Here is a 17970-nt window from a genome sequence, read left to right on the forward strand (position 1 = left end):
AGTCAGAATATATTTCCTGAGCTTTGAACCTACTGTTTCTAGAGAATTATCACTAGAGTATTCCAAGCACATCATATGTGGAGGCCTATAATAAATCATTCTTTTTAACACAGGCTTTTTCTTCCCCAGAATACAATAGTGACCTTCAGCAAGACATTTACTCAGAGACTTCTGGACACTTCAGAGACACACTTATGAATCTGGTTCAGGTACTGTAATCCCTAAGCCAAACATGAAATATACTGCTCAAAAACATGAGTACAGGTCAAAATATGTTCATAATTATACTAGGAAGCAATAGTTCATAATCTATTATTCAACACAATTACATTCAGAATAATTGTTTGATATAGAGAATAAAATTATTCCCCCAAAAGTTAAGAAAGTAATACTCCAGATAGATATTATTTGGAATTGTAAAAACTTCTTAAAAATTAATAGTTTTATGGAAAATTTAAACTAAACATTGATACAAACAACTATAGTTTGTAGGTGGTACAATGGATAGGGTTAGAATTAAGGAGATCTAGATTTAAATTTGTCATAGAATACTTACTAACTGTACAGTTTTGGCAAGTTTCATGTGTATGTGTGTATGTGTATGTGTGTGTATGTGTGTATGTGTTTTAAAACACTGGAATTTTTCCCTTATCATATTTTCTTTTCTTTTTTTTTTAATTATAGCTTTTTGTTTACAAGTTATATGCATGGGTAATTTTAATGGATTGACAATTGCCAAACCTTTTGTTCCACTTTTTCCCCTCCTTCTCCCTACCCTGTCCTCCAGATGACAGGTTGACCGATACATGTTAAATATTTTAAAGTATAAATTAAATACAATATAAGTGTACATGTTTTAACAGTTATTTTGCTGCACAAAAAGAATCAGATTTGAAATAATTAACCTGTGAAGGAAATTTAAAATGCAGGTGGACAAAACATATAGGGATTGGGAATTCTATGTAATGATTCATACTCATCTCCCAGAGTTCTTTCGCTGGGTGTAACTGGTTCAGTTCATTACTGCTCTATTGGAACTGATTTGATTCATCTCATTGCTGGAGATGGCCATCAGAATTGATCATCATATAGTGTTGTTGTTGAGGTATATAGTGATCTCCTGGTCCTGATCATTTCACTCAGCATCAGTTCATGGAAGTCTTTCCAGGCCTTTCTGAAATCATCTTGTTGGTCATTTCTTACCAAACAATATTATTCCATAACATTCATATACCACAATTTATTCAGTCATTTTCCAGCTGATGGGCATCCACTCAATTTCCAGTTTCTGACCACTACAAAGAGGGCGGCCACAAACATTCTTGCACATACAGATCCCTTTCTTTTCTTTAAAATCTCTTTAGAATATAAGCCCAGTAGAAACACTGCTGGATCAAAGGGTATGCACAGTTTGATAACTTTTTGAGCATAGTTCCAAATTGCTCTCCAGAATGGCTGGATGTGTTCACAATTCCACCAACAATGTATCAATTTCCCAGTTTTCCCACCTCCCCTCCAACATTCCGCATTATCTTTCCCTGTCATTCTAGCCAATCTGACAGGTGTGTAGTGGTACCTCAGAGTTGTCTTAATTTGCATTTCTCTGATTAATAATGACTTGGAGCATTTTGTCATATGGCTAGATTGACAAGTTTCTTAACCCCACCTCAGTTTCTTCATCTGTTAATAAAAATGTAAGGATAACAATGAATACCTTTCCAGAGTTATTGTATTCCCAGGTGATATTTGTAAAATGCTTTTCAAGCCTCAAAGTACAATGTCAAGGGCAGCAATTATTATAGCTGTTTTTAATTTTTTTCATTTATAATCATTTCTTTCAATGTGTAAAAAACATCACACTCTTAATCCTTCCCTCTAAGTCCCCAGTGGTACGCTAGAATATAAACCTTTCTTTCTTACTTGTTCTTTTCTTCATCCTTTTCTTGTTTTTCCCCTTTCTCTTTCCCTTCCTCCCTTCCTTCCTTTTTTCTTTTTTCTGTTTCTTTTTTTGGGGACATAGTTTATTAGATATAAATTATATAAATATAAAATATAAATTAAAAAATAAATTTTAATAAACTATAAAAATATAAATATATTTTATATATTTATATAAATATGTAATTTATATAAATAGATATAATTATATATAATAAATATATATAATTTTTATAAATATAAATAAATAAAAATATAAAAATATTTTAATAAATTATAAAAATAAATTTTAATAAACTATTTAAAAAACTATTAGATCAAGGGTATGCTTGTTGTTCTGATTCTGTTACCAGGAGTATGCTATAAACAATTTTCAATAAAATGGGCAAGACAGAAAGATGTAGCCTTGACAATAGTTCAACTAGGTGAATTTAGAACACACCACCTTCCTGGAAGCTGACATTTACTCATTCATTGCATATTAAGTCAAGTTATTCAACTAATTGTAAGTCTATCTAACAACTATAACTTAACTCACATCTTTCCACTATATCAACAAAAATAGTATGAAAGACGTTATCCAAAGGTCATTTCTTCTTGTGGATTTCTTTTCTGTCTTTTCAGTCTGGATACTAACTTCTAATTGGTCTTTTAATAATCAAATTATGTGCTATATCCCATCTTTTTGTCATATTATAAAGTAAAAGAAAGAAATGAGACATTTAATCCAAGATGCCAGAATTTAGGAGTAGGAGTGACTTGTGAAAAATATTTCTTTAAAACAGGGAAAAGATTAGAAAGAGGAAAAGGCAAGAAGCTACACTAGAAAATATATTCCACAAATTAAGTAAAGTTCTGTTGTAATTGTCATAATTTTTTTAAGCTAGACGAATGAATCCATTTGTACAACGAACTTCCAAAGAGGAATCTCCCTCTACCAATGCAGATTGGCACATGTTAACAATTTAGAAGGCTGCCTGGGATACTTTTGTTTAAATGACTCGCTTATAGTCACATAATCATATTGATAAGTATTTGTTACTTTAAGTAAATGGCTATAACATAAAATATATCATATAAAAATAAGATCCATGTAGATTTGGACTCAAAGAAATTAGATTCTAATCAGAGTTTTGTTACTTGTTGTTTAATGTGTAAGCTTCACTGACTCCATTTTCTATATATAAAATGAAGGCGCTAAATAAGATGATATTTAAAACTCCTTCTACCTCTGTATCCTATATATCTTGAATATGCATGTTCTACCAATTCAATAAATTATTGTTAACCACATGATTTGTAAAAGTATTTGCATAATATGAGGTCTAAGGGATCCATTCCATAGAAGATATGAGGAAAATATGTGGAGACAGGAAGTGGTGAGACATTACAAGTACTTCCATTTAGTGTGTGTACCCAAAGCACACGGAGAGAACATTTAAAAAGCAGGATTAGAGCCAGATTCTTAAATTCTCTGAGTGCTAAGGGAAACAGGAGAGAGGAGAAAAGAAAAGGAGGGAGGGGAAGGGGAGCATCCAAAAACAGTCTTATTCTCTTACAAATAGAGTAAGAGATAAAAGGGGAAGGAAGGAAGGAAGGAAGGAAGGAAGGAAGGAAGGAAGGAAGGAAGGAAGGAAGGAAGGAAGGAAGGAAGGAAGGAAGGAAGGAAGGAAGGAAGGAAGGGAAAGGAAGGAAGGAAGGGAGGGAGGGAGGGAAGGAAGGAAGTTAGTTCAGTGAATCTGAGCTTAAATCCCCACTTTTATTTACTATAATTAATTATAATATTAATTGTGTGTGTGTGTACAGTGGTACCTTGATATTCCTTGATAATTGATTACAGAAGGCACGATGAGTGATGAAAATGAGGAGCATCAAAGGAACTATACATCTCTAATCTACAACCTCCTCATCTCCCCATCCAGTTCCCCTCAAAGGCTTCTAGTTGCAGAGAAACAAGCAAACCCAACCCAGCCAGGCCCCTCTGTTCTTGATCCAACTCATTTTCTGAGAGAAACCTCAACCTTTATATTCTCCCCACACCCGACTGATTCCAGCTTCCTTGGAAAAGGGGTGCTAATTGTGGAGGCAGAAATTATGGTCCCACACCTCGGATGCCCAGGCCTCTGGCTGCTGGGACTCAGAGCTGCCAAGAATCCTGGGAACCCTGATACCATTGCCTCCATCTGGGCTGCCTCTGCTGCTAATAGAGCCCTCCAGCTGGGTCTCCTCTTGCTGAGCTCTCTTGCAGCTCCAGGTCTCACGCAATACTGCTGTATTGGGAGCTGGGATACTATGCACTGCAGTCACATCATCCTGCAGGAATGGTCCCTCCACCTGCCTGCCCACAAACCTCAGCATCGAGGACTCCAACCTGACAATCACGGTTACCACTGCCTTTGCTGGAGAAGAGCTGCCTCAGCTGAGAGTTGGGAGCTGGGAAGTATTCCTGGCCAACCTCACACCCCTACTGCTCAAACAAGAAAACCACCCAGTGTGATAAGTACTGAGCTAGAGCCAAATGCTGAAGTGTTTTTTTCTTGAAATGCATCAAATACTGATTCAAATTCTTTCAAAGAAGATAAATATATGCATGTGTGTATGTACACATCTATGTACCTATGTACTTATGTATATATGTAATATAGATTGTTGCCCTTCAATTCTCAAAGACTTCTAAAATTGTATCACTATATTAGAAGTTCCATTGTGTTTGAATATGGCTTATCAGACTAATATAAGCACAGCATTTTCTACCACTGGTTGGGCATAAATAGTCTATGTTCACATTTGGGCTAGATTCTCTAATTTTATGTATTTTGTGTTTCTTCTGACCTAATTCAATTCTGTTTCGCTCGTAAAGCACAGCACCTTCTCTGATAAGGGCACACCATACTGAGCAGTCCTATGCCAGTATTTCCCATGTCATATCATCGATTAATTCTAAAGTTGCTGAGAGTGTCTTTGTACCAGTTTTTCTGACCACCATGTGAATGCTTCCTGTGTCAATTCTCCATAAAATAGCTTTCTTGGCAAATGTACATTTGGCATTCAAACAACACGGCCAGTCCATCAGAATTGTGCTCTCTGCCATAGAATTTGAATGCTTGGCAGCGTCTTTTGAGAAAGTTTCAGAATTTTCCTTAGACACTTCAAATGGAAGTGATTCAATTTCCCAACATGGTGCTGGTATACTGTCCAGATTTCATCGACGGACCACAATAGGTCAGCACAATGGCTCTGTAGACCTTCAGTTTGGTAGTCTTCTCTCCCACATTTTCCTTGGAGCCTCCCAAACAATGACAGCTCTGGCAATGTGTCAACTTCATTATCAATGTGTAAATTCCTGCCAAGATAAGTGAACTTATCCACAATTCTAAATTTCTCTATTTTTGGTAACCAATGGCTCCACATATGGATTGTATTTTCTTGGTATTGTGTTTGGCCAAAATGAGCACAAACAGTAAAGGATCAACCTAGACTTTTCTGCCTCAGCTTCAGATGATTGTGCATTGAGTGCACAATCATCTGTAAACAAACTAAAAAACAAAATCATTGACCGATACTCCCTCCACTTTCATCTTGGCTTTTATAGCCTTTGCAAGTTGAAGAATTTATCATCAGTGTGGAAGCTGACCTTGACTCCATGTTTGTTTTCATTGAAAATATGGCTAAAAATATCATGCTAAAAAGCATGGGAGCAAGCACACAGCCTTGTTTCACTCCATTGGTGACTGAGAAAGTAAGAGCGCATTGTCCCTTTACCAGAATCTAGGCAATCATGCTATCATGAAATTGACTTATTGATGAACTTCTCTAGGCAGCCAAATTTTCATGGTTTTCCATAAATCCTCATGATTGACAGTATCAAAGGTCTTGGTCAGATCTACCAATTATCTCTAACTAAAGTTGTATTAGCTATAATGATAATTATATTACTAGCTATAAGACTCAAGGCAGGTCATTTCATGCCTTAATTCTTGATTTCTTCATTTATAAAATGGGATAGGGGAATTGAATTAGATGATTTTAAATCTTCTTCCAATCTTAAATATATAGTCCTATATAATTTGCTGACTATTTGAAAATTCAGTTTCAGTGCTGCAGAGGAAACAGAAAGTAATAACATGGAAGATTTAGAGGGAGGATTTGCCTTTAGCAATATCTATCCTTTCCTCTACAATGACAGTAAAGGAGAGATTGAATGAATAGAAAGCCTTAAAATATGGAGGAGGAGCCTGATGAAACTCTGCTGTCTGGCATCTTTGATTTTCTTAAAAATAGGATGTGAGATTATCCACATTATTGCAGGTGGAGTAGGGAAAGAGGTTTAATGAGTATTGTATGACTTCCCTGGAAGAAGCAATAGGGTGGCCATTAAGAGATTATTAAATGTATTACCATGCAACAGTGAAAGCCTAATTGAGTTTAAATAGAATAAATTTGTAGCAGATACCAATCAAAAAGGTTTCATGATTTTCTCTAGCTTCACTTGACTGAGCAAGAGTAGAAACGGAAAAAACAAATGTTGGGGGTTACCCAACGAGTAATAGAAACAGTGGAAGGTCAAAGCATAGGACTAAAAAACAGAATCCAAAACACTATTGAAATTCTTTTTTTAGTTGTTGAAGAGAAGTTCAGGACTAAGGAGATGAGCAAATAAATCTAGAATAGCAACAATGGATTAAAGGAAATTGTAGAGGTTGCAGGATCAAAGGTGATGATAACAAAAAACAAAAGTTAAGTTCAGTAGCAACAGACATAGGGAAAAGGTAATGAGACCAGATGATTATAATTGGGAAGGGAAATTTAAGGATAAATTTGGGTTGGAATTAGAAGAGTAGTGAGAGAAAGGGTCAAAGGCATGTCATTCCCTTATCCCAATGAAGTAACAGTACAATCAAAGAAGTACTTCCCTGAAGGATGAAAACTTAGGTTTATTTCTTCTTTTGAAAATTACTATTTATATGATCTTAGTCAAGTCATTTAAACTCTCAAGTGGTCCATTTTTTCATCTGCATATTTAATAAATAGCTTCTGAGGTTCTTACTGCTCTAGAACTGATGAACTGTGATGACTGAAATAAGGTAAAAATCCTGATGTATCCTGTGAATGACCAATCTTCTCATTAAATAGTTAGCTTTGTGCATAGAAATTGTTTGAAAATTGAAAATCCAGGAATGGTGACTATTAAATATAGTGGAATTATTAAGGAAGTATTAAGGAAGTATATTGAATATAGTATTCAATATTAAGGAAGTATATTAAATATAGTATTCAGGGATAAAATGGGATGTTCCCTAACCATATTGTGTAAATGGGAGTTAATCTTATGTTGGTTCCTCTTGGTTTTAAGATGGAAAGTTAAAACTTTTAACATAAGCAAAATTTCTAGGATCAACTGGAAAGGTTTTTGTATTTTTCCTCAAATTCTGTTTTTGTTCTCCCTACATCAACTAAATATTCTTTAAGTGAAAAAAACACATTTCCAAACATTAAATGAAAAATGGTATATTTACTAGGAGAGAAGATAATTCAGTATTATTTGTTCTCTCTTTGAAGCTGGTTTGTGGGTTGAAAAAGAAGCAACCAAAGTTAGCAGTAACTTGAATTGGAAAAGGGATAAAACAATAAATTATTTTTCTTAGAAAAGCCTATTACATATTTGAGGCACAGATTGTTATCCTTCTATTTTCCATTTTTCTCATTTGGCAGAGATTCTCATTTGGACATTCACAAACATTTCAGTGCAGGTCCCTCTGATGTATGAATGTTGTGACTAAAAACTTCATACTTTGCTTGACACAAATTCTGGAGAATACAATTAAGGTGGGAATTAGCATATTTGCTAGACAGGAAAAGCAAACTAATTATTCTAACACTTGCCAAGCAATACTGACTTTTAATTCTTTCTTTCATTTTTATGGCAGAGTAATTGTCAACCAAGGATAAACAACCTTTTAAAAAATGTACTGCTGAGGTAACCAATTATTAAATGCCTCATGAGATTGAGGAGAGCCTCATGATTGGACTGATTGGAATCTTTCAAGCATCGTTAATGTTGGAAAGAAAAAAAATTAACTACCTTATTATAATGCAATGCTCCCAAATCAGATCTTGTTAGTTTATAGGCAAATTTATATATATGGTTTTGGAACTGTGTGGAGAGTCAGTGAAACATTTCATTTTATATCCTCCAAACTGTCCTCTGGGTTTGAATCCAGGAAGTTTAATTATTGAGGCTATTAAACCCAATTTTTAAAAAAGTCTAGCTAGATATTTCACAGATTAACTTGAGTTTGCTGCAGGAAAATAGAAAGAAACTATTTAAAAATCACAAATAGAAAGTAAGATTCTGAATTTTCCATTTCCTAGAGTTATGATTCAGAACATAACTTAACTTTAAAATAATCATATCAAATCTGATCAATAATTGAACAATCAGAATTTCAAGGTGATCAAAAGAATAATGGAGAGATTGATCATAAGTGCAACCAAGGATATATAAGAAGTGGTGGGCAAAAATGTATCATCCAGAATCATAGAAAATATCTACCATATTTTCTTTGAAGTATTCTTTCTTTTCTTGACTTTAGAAAGCCACTTAAATCTTCCTACCCTTGATTTCCTCATGAGGAAATTAATGGGGTTGAATAAACTCCTTTAATAGGGTTGATAAAATTATGAGATTGGATTCCCTGGACAGCTTTAGGATCATGATTCTACAATCCTATGCTTAGAAAAGGAGGAGGACCAATCAAGTAGAATTAGCGATGATGGGCAATCTGAGTTCTGTCCTGGTACTTATAAGATATTGAAGATAAAAAGGAAGAAGGAAGACCCCTAGCATAATGGATGGCATTTTAATGGAGGATAGGGCAAGTGTCTAGAGAGTCAGTTTGGTATAGTATTTTAAAGTGATAAACACCCATCTCTGACACTTACTGTCTGTGTGAGCATGTACCTGATACTCTACATTTCAGGTTCTCAGACAATGCTCTAAGAAGGTTTCTAACAATTGGAATAACTATATTTTAGAGATAGATTCCCCTCGGTGATGAAATTCCAAGTCATTGGCATATAGGATAGAATAAGATAAGGATGTACAAGATGAAAAATAATGGTATGCATTAAAATGGGAATATCTTCAATGATGATGTCATGAATCTTCTAAAGTATCAAATTATACATTTGGATATAGTTTTTCTTGAATAATCTCAACATTAAATGACAATCAAACTTTCCTATCAGTCATAAAATTGCATGCCGCTTTCTATTCCACAATGCCAATAAAAAGTCATACATGTAGTTTATCAATCTTTAAATTAATGATAAATATCTGAGATAAAGAACAACAATTCCCGAGACAATGTTCTTGATATACAAGCATCATATCCTTTAAGGATATGTCTTTTTTAAAATTTTGGTTTATTTTATTATTAGTTTATGGAATAAAACAAGCAATTCCATAACAGTATAATTTTTTTAAAACAATGATTGCCCATGAAACATTTATTATGTGCAACTCACTATTCCTCTCTGTAAGTCCATACAGCTAAGCAGTAAAATGAATAGAATGCTGAAACTGAAGGCAGGAAGACTTGTATTCAGGCCTAGTCTCATTAATTGTGCAGGTCAGAGCAAGTCATTCAACTTGTCTTTACCACAACTTCCTCATTAATAAAATGGGATAATAATTGTACCTACCTCCCAAGATTGTTGAAGGGATTAAATGACATAATATTTACCAAGTATTTTGTAAACTTTTAATTCTTAAATAAATGCCAGCAATTATCATCATATTTAATAATCTTGTGTTTGACAGACAATGAAAAAATGTCTACAACAGGAAAAAGTAAAGGTGCTTTTTCTCAACTACTTACTCTGAAAATTCTTAGGACCTAAACAAAGGAAGCAAATTAAAATTTAAGTTTCGCTTTTTTATATACTTCAATTCTCATTGGAGCCAACATTATAATCACAGCCCATCCATGCCTCTTCATCCCAACAGATCCTTGCCTATATCTTTTCATAAGTTTTTCAAAAAGGCTCTGTTCCAAAAGATGGAAGCATCTCTCTCATTTTTCAAACATTTCATGGATTACAGTCAAGTATTTGCCTGTCCAATGGCTGTCCTTTACTTTTGCCATAAGACCACCAGCATTTCTCTCTCTCTTTCTTTTTCTTTTTGGTCTGGTAAACCACATATTGAGAAGAAATTGTGCCAGAGTGGAAAAACCACTATCACTCTAGCCAGAAGACTGGTGATGTGAGAGTCACTCACATCCTGCTACTGATGCTAACTATACTTAAAACTTTGAGTTACTTCCCCTTGCTTCAGTTTCACGATATAGAAAATAACAGAGATGCATTTAAGGAGACCTAAAGATCTGAAGAAGAATATATAAACATATCCCTATATAAATTTCTAATTATTTCTTGAAAACACTTATTAAAACCACCAATGGGGCCATTAGATTTAGTCTTCAATGAAATTTCCATTTCTATGATATTTCCTATACTTTCTGATCCTATAATCTGTTGCCAAAGGACAATACAAGTTTCTCATGTTTGGGTTTGTTTTTTGTATTTTATTGTTATGCTGCTTCATTAGTTTTGTTGTCTTTATGCTTCAGTTTAATTTGATCGAATTCTCCTAAGGCAACAGAAAGTCATTTAGTGAACTGGATGAGATCAAATAGAAATAGTTCTTTGGTGCCCTTGCAAAGCTAATTCAGCTTTAATGGATGAGCAGATTATCCTCTAAAAGTTTAAGGTCAGCATTTGATTGTTTTTCTTAAATCTTTATATATTTGGGCAGATAATATTATTTTTAGAAGGGAGGAATCAATGAATGACTGAACAAAGGAAGAAACAAAGGAAAGAAGGAAGGAAGGAGGGGATGGAAAGAGAGGGGAAAGAAGTAGAAGAAAATAGAAGGAAAAATTAGAAAGATTTTTTTTAAATTATAATTCATGATGACAAGTTTTTTTTTTTTTAGACCAAGAGCTGTTTTCATTGATCTTGAAAGAATAAACAAACTTCCTTTCAGTGGTGCTTCTTTTTTAGCTTTCCTTTCCTTTCCTTAAGAAAATTAATGATTTTCTAAAATATTATATACAATATTTAGCACATATGCATTAATAATGTCATCAAACTTCTGACACTCTCATTTTCGCCATTAGTTTATATCTGAAATCCTACAGAATAAAATGTTTCTCCCTAAGTTTAGTTTTCCTCAAATTTGAACACTGTAAATGACGTGGTGTAGACACACCTGACCTTGGGAGTCATGTAGTTAGAAGTGACATATTTCTTCTCCTAGGCTATCCTGACCCAGTTTACTTTATATGACCAGGATGCTATGGCTACAAATATTTGCTATCAGATAATAGCCTACTGGTCAGTGATAACAGAGTTTCTGACATTAATGAGCAACAATAATGAGGGGCTTAAAGTTGACACAGGTGCAGGACAAAATTGGTGTCTGCCACTTGACCTAGTGATGTTTCAGACCTAAAAACATTTCTAGAAAGTTCTCTTCTCTTCTCCTAGCTCTACCCAGAGGATTATGGGTACTACACCTGCACACAAAGTCAGAACTACACCACTCCTCAATTGTACCTCTCAGCCGTAAAATTAGCATAGCAGTGATAGGAAACAACTTATTATTAATTTATGGGATAAAACAAGCAATTCTATAACAGTATAATTTTTTTCCCTTCTTTTTTTTATCTTCTTGCCCTAGGTTCTTTGCTAACTTCTTTTAGAACTTAGCCTGCTTTAATTGGCATTACAATTATAATGAACTTTGCCTTTTGACTTGGAAATGGGTCCAAGCCTGAAAATTCTTTTGAGACACCTCCTGATGCTTATCTGAAAGTCCAATCTTTTGGGGGTCCCTCTTGAACCCCTAAATATTTTTTGTAATTGCATTGTAATCTCATTCTGGACAAAATGGTTTTTTTGGTCATCTTTCAATTATTATCATTATGGCTTCAATATAAGAATTCTCAAGGTGAAAGTAAAGTAGCAAGTACTTAATTCAAAGGAAATTAAAAGTCATTTTATTTAGTTTAATATCTGAGTTTGTAACATTCCTATTTAAAAATATAAGAACATATGAATTAATTTACATGTTACAGTGAGCCAATCTTACCCATCCATTCATTTGACAAAAATTTTTTAGATTCATTACTATGTACAATGCATTCTGTGGGTTACTTTAGGATTGTATATACAACTTTAAATACAAAATAATCCTTGTAGTTAATGGACAACTAGTTTATGGGCTGAGCTGGAACAAACTTAGATTTCTTAATGTTTTTTCCATTATACTAGCTTGTAAATAAATTATTTTCGAGCCATCAAATCAAATCTCATTTACTTACTATAAACCATTTATGAAATTTTATTAATGCTCTATGTGTGAGAAATGAGTCAGAGTCCTTTGGATTTTAAATTCAGAAATTTTTTTCAATATGTATCCAGCATTTGAGGTGATATGCATTGTAGGAGGCAGATAAGGATAGATATGGGGAATGAAAAAATCTGCTATCTTCTCTTTATTCTTATTTGCACTGAAACTTAACTTCTGTGATATCATGCATGATAGCTACATTAATATTTCTCAAACTTAAGAGTGAAATCCCTGGTGAGCTGCAAAAGGGCTTCTTTGTTTCTCTTTCATTGGCTAGTTTGGTATTTTCGTCTGCCAATCACCTTGTATTAACCAGTGCTTGCCTCTTCTTTGTTTTTGCATGTTAAAATATAAGAAAAGCTTAATATGAAAGCTAAGTGGGTGTTTAATGTTAACTACATGATTTGCCACTAACTGGCTGAGATAGTTAACCTTTCTATGTCTTAGCAAGCTCATCTGCAAAAGAAATGAATAGAAAACCATTGGGGCTGATTTTGGAATGCTAAGGGGACAGACAAATAGTAATCCAAACTTCTCCAAGTACAAATTAGCCAAGCCTTCACACTTCAAGGAAATGTGGCATTCGTTTTAGCCTGGGGATAGCACAGTGGTGAACACTTAGATGTTGTGGGATCTACTTTTATTCTTTTAAACATACAAGAAGAAATACTCAGTAGTTTACCAAGGGTGAGTTATGGCTCTCTTTTGATTTTGACTCCACTTATATGTGCTTGTTTTGGATCATCAGGAGTAACATCTGCTGGCCAAGTGAGAGCCCATGCTAAAAAACAAAATCTAGAACATCTATGGATATGAACAACGCAATGTAATGATAGATTGCTCCTTTATATTTCCCTTTGGGTTGCTAGTTCTGTGTTTTGGTTATACGCCACTATGTAAAAGTTTCCTAGTCTTTTGATTGCTCATGGGCTTTTCCATGGGGTAGTCATATGGTACATAATCTAAAATTGCACAACACGGGAGGAGGGAATTTTTTTTTCTTATAGAGAATGAGACCCTTTCAGAAATATTCCAAGAAAATTGTCAAACAAGTAAAAATTATATGGATATATTTCATTTAATATTTCATGTTTGTCTTACCTTGGATGGTGAACAGAAATCTCTCAAATGGTGATTTATCCTCATGAATATATCATATATGGCAATACTTTCTTGAGTTTAGCAGTAGAGCAAAATGTGTACACATAGAAATGCTTGTAGAAATCCTAAACAGGATTTTTCCTTTTTACAAATTTTAGAGATACCTTTCATTTTCTTATGAATCATTTCCAGATATTCTTCTCCACCTTCTCCCCCTCCTTCCCAAGTCTTCCCTTATGATGATTTTTTTTTAAGCTAAGCAAAACCAAACAACATAAAACTTAACCAAATCACTCATCATATGCAATATTCTACTTGGTCTAACCAAGTTTTCAAACAATGAAATAAACAATTAAACCTTTCATGCTAGAAAGCAGATGAAACTGTGGCCGCTGGGACCTTAATTAGCCATACCAATACAGGGAAACAATTTTCATTATTCTTCTGTATTTTATTTTATTATTTTATTTTTTTTGCTGAGACAATTGGGGTTAAGTAATACGCCCAAGGACACACAGCTAGTTAAGTATCTGAGACCAGATTTGAACTCAGGTCCTCCTGACATCAGGGCTGGTGCTCTATCCACTGAGCCAACTAGCTGCCCCAATTTTCATTATTATTGTTAAAGAATACGACTACAACTGCTGCTACTATTACTTCTACTGCTACTATACTAATTAGCATTTACACGATGTCTTAAGATTTGCAATAAGTTTTACAATTATTATTCTCATTTTATCATTACTATGACCATATAAGTTAGATATTGTTTCCTCCAGTTCCCAGATGAAGAAACTTAAGTAGAGATTTAAGTGACTAACCCAGGCTGAATTTGAACTGAGTTCTTCAATGAGAAAACTTCAATAAGAAGTTATCTATTTCCCAGGCTTTTACAACCACTGTTTTCTTGTTCCTTTTCAATGATGATCTTTCAGATCTAAGTTTATTTCCAGCTCTACTCTTTCCTCTTAGTTCTTACAATTTCTATTGTAAGGTCTTTGCCAGCTCTGACATCCTGTGTTCTAAAATGCCACTCAGAGGTAATTATTTGAGGTAGATGTTCTAAGAGGTCTCTTCCTCCTTCCTCTGCACATCAGATTTCTTTGTTAAGGACCATGCTTTAAATTAAAATCACTCAGTTTCTCATTGATTAGCCACTAATAAGTCCAAAGCCAAGCCCCACTTGGTCATTGTTTGGGTTCTGATTGATTCAGAATGAATGTAAATAGCAGTTATTTCTGCTTTGGCCAAAAATTGGGAGGGTTTTTCCCTTACTTTTTTTTTTTGGGGGGGGGGGGGACTAGGTGAAAGAGGAGATTCTTTGCCTCAGTTGTTACCTAACCTTAATCACTGAATGGGTGGTTGACCGCCTTAGTTTAAAAAGGTCAAGGTCACCCACTGAATCCAGAGCCATCTCCAGTCCTCCTGATCTAGATCTGGCCACTGGACCCAGATGGCTCTGGAGGGAAAAGTGAGGCAAGTGACCTTGCACAACCCTCTCTCACTTGAATCCAATTCACTTGCATGTCATGGTTTCACCTCCCTGAAGTCATGGCCCTTCCTGAGAATGAAGGACAAATAATAACCTTATATTGTATATAGTTATAGTAGCATCAGCATCAGCAGTAATAAAAGCAATCCCCATCATAGTTGTAGTCCTGTACATCACAGAAATAATGACTAACATGTATATAGCACTTATTATATGTCAGACACTGTGTAAGCAACTTATAATTATCTTCTCAGTTGATTCTTACAATAACCCTTGGATATAGGTGCTATTATTATTCCTATTTTATAGATAAGAAAACTATATTCTAAGTTCTAACAATATTCTAATAATATTGTAGCTCTAACAATTCACAAAATAATTTTGTCACTATTGTGATTTCCCCTCTCCTCCCTGCCATTGTCTGTTATAATGTCTCTGCATGGACAAAGAGAAGGCACTTCTCTAGATCTTGTCATTTCAATCTCCTGCTGATTCTGTCATATTCTTTTATTAATTCTGTGATATTCTTTTCCTTGATTATAGTGTAAATATGGAACATGGGGGCTGTTGAAGCCTTCAAGGGTTCATGGAATGAAAACATTCAGGAATGATTGTCACAATACTAGGCAAGCAGTTCAAAATATAATGTGAGGTAATGTTCTGAGACAGGGCAATGACCTTCCTGTATGGTGCAACAGTGCAGACCAGCATCTCTGGTAAATGAACGCCAGCTGGCAAGCAGTCTCGTAACACTCCCTTACTTCTTCAATCAAGGCATAACTACAGGAGAATTAATTGTCTGTCAACTAATGAAAAATTAGCCACTTAGGGACTAATTAATCAACATGTGCAAATCACATCGAAGATAAAAAATTCTATTAGAGAAAAGAAAGGCAGAAAGGATTTGACAGACCACCTACCCCATCAGCTGGAGCTTCCAGTTCTTCCTTGCAAAAACACTTTCATAATCTTTGTTCTGATGCCTCTAGGAACACTATTTCCATCATCCTTTAATAATCACCAATAGGAAGTTTGATCTTTCCTGGGCATGACCTCATCAGTGTTTTTCCTGCTCCCACCCCAACCTCTTTGGTTCTATATACTATTGTTGTGACATTTATATCAATTAAAGCATCACCTACTGCTAGTTTAGGCTGTCCACATTGATCATTCACTCTGAATCTTTGCCTCTATGAACTCTGTCCGATGACACACAGCTCATTTTTAATATTTTCTCATCAGTCAACCTCTGGATTCTATTGATCTGCTAGATACCCATGGTATTGCTAACAGTTAAATAGGTATAATGTTAGGAAAAAGAGAAAAGAGAGGAATATGTCTCTAGAAGAATTAGTACTTAGCTTAAAATGTGTTTCATCTACACAGAATCCTAGGGAATCCTGTCAGAGGGCCAAGAAACCTTAATGTGATATATAACAATGCTTTGACAAACCAACATGATGAGGACTAAAATATTCAAGTCATTCTCTGTCTTTATCTAGCCAACAGGCCAATTAGATGGCATCCTATTGGGTAATAATAGTTATCATTTATACTTTAAGGCTTACTAAATGCACATAATCTTCATATCTACTTTGTGAAGTAAGTACTATGGTATTATTCTTTTTTTTTCTTTTGCAAAAGGAATAAAATTTTAAGCCTTAGTCTTAATCCTCCTCCTCCTCTTCTACCTTCTTCTTCTACCTTCTTCTTCTTCTTCTTCTTCTTCTTCTTCTTCTTCTTCTTCTTCTTCCTCACTTACTGCTTACCTCACCACTTATAGTCTCTCTTTCCTTTCTCCTTACAAGTGTGTGTTCTGTCCATAGGAATTTGGGGGCTATATAATATTTATTTATTTTTATTTATTTTGTTTTTAATGGAACTAGGCCTTTAAACTCAAATTACACTGGCTTTTGTAGAAAAGTAAATAATAGTCCTCAACCCAAGCCTCAATAGTTCATAGTTTAAACTTTAAAGAGTATAAATAACAGTTGTTTTCTGCTCTTACCAAAAACTTTAAAGGTTTTCTCTTTTTAGATTGATATTTCTGGGATAGTAAATTAGGCCATCTTTTGTCTCAATTCTTATTTAGCCATTAATCATTAGATGGATTTTGCTTCAGAAAAACTGAGACTGGGAAAGATCTTAACTGAGAAAGGCCAAGATCATCTCCTGTATCTCAGGCCATCACCAGTCATCTGTATTTTCTTACCACTAGCCAGTGGTTCTCAAACTTTTGCTCTCAATATCTTTATCCTATTAAAAATGGTTAAGGATCTGTCCAAAGAGTTTTTGTTTATGTGGATTATGTTATAGATATTGATCATGTTAAAAATAAAGACTAATTATGAATTTTAGACTCTCTGAAAAGATTTCAGAGTTTCTCAGGCTGCTCTGGACCATACTTTGAGAACCACTGCACTAGACTTCAGTGATTGGAGGAGGGAATGAGGCTGATGACTTTGAGCAGCTCTATCTCATTTAAATCCAATTCAGGGCAAATCAAGACATGGGTCTCATGACATCTTTGGTCCACTTTAAGAAAGAAGGAGGAACAACAACAAATATGTTCAGTTGTCCTTTTTCTTACCTTCACTGTTAAATTTCCTAACTCCAGAAATAGTTCACTGTCTCCACTTTGTCATAACCCACAAACTCCTCAAGCCATTTCTTTCTGCTTCAACTCCACCCTTTTATTATAACTCATGTAAAAGGTCATTATCTACCTCTTAATACTAAATCCAGTGACCTTTTTCCTCAGGCCTCATTCCCCTTGACCTTTAGGTAGCATTTGATACTGACAGAGCATTGGACATGAAGAGATGATTCAATTCAGAAAGATGTATTTCTTTAGCATCTATTATATGTCAGATACTATGCTAGCTTCTGTTTCTAAAAATAAAAAGAAATAGTACCTGCTCTTAAGAAAACTGGGACAGGAGAAGAAAAGGAATATTGGAAATAAGTAAATATAAAATATATTCAAAATAAACAATAGGTAGTTGAAATGGGATGAAAAGGA

General features: G+C 34.5%; 1 protein-coding gene across 1 annotated transcript in view; it reads left to right on the forward strand.

The window, feature by feature from the left end:
• Positions 1-17970, forward strand: part of ANXA10 (annexin A10) — a 104067-nt gene that overhangs the window by 68141 nt on the left and 17956 nt on the right. Inside the window, exon 6 of the mRNA XM_051964214.1 lies at positions 130-209. Within this exon, the coding sequence (XP_051820174.1) occupies positions 130-209 (80 nt within the window). The remainder of the gene's footprint in view (positions 1-129; positions 210-17970) is intronic.

The sequence above is a fragment of the Antechinus flavipes genome, chromosome 6 (genome assembly GCF_016432865.1).
Source record: "Antechinus flavipes isolate AdamAnt ecotype Samford, QLD, Australia chromosome 6, AdamAnt_v2, whole genome shotgun sequence".
Lineage (NCBI taxonomy): Eukaryota > Metazoa > Chordata > Mammalia > Dasyuromorphia > Dasyuridae > Antechinus > Antechinus flavipes.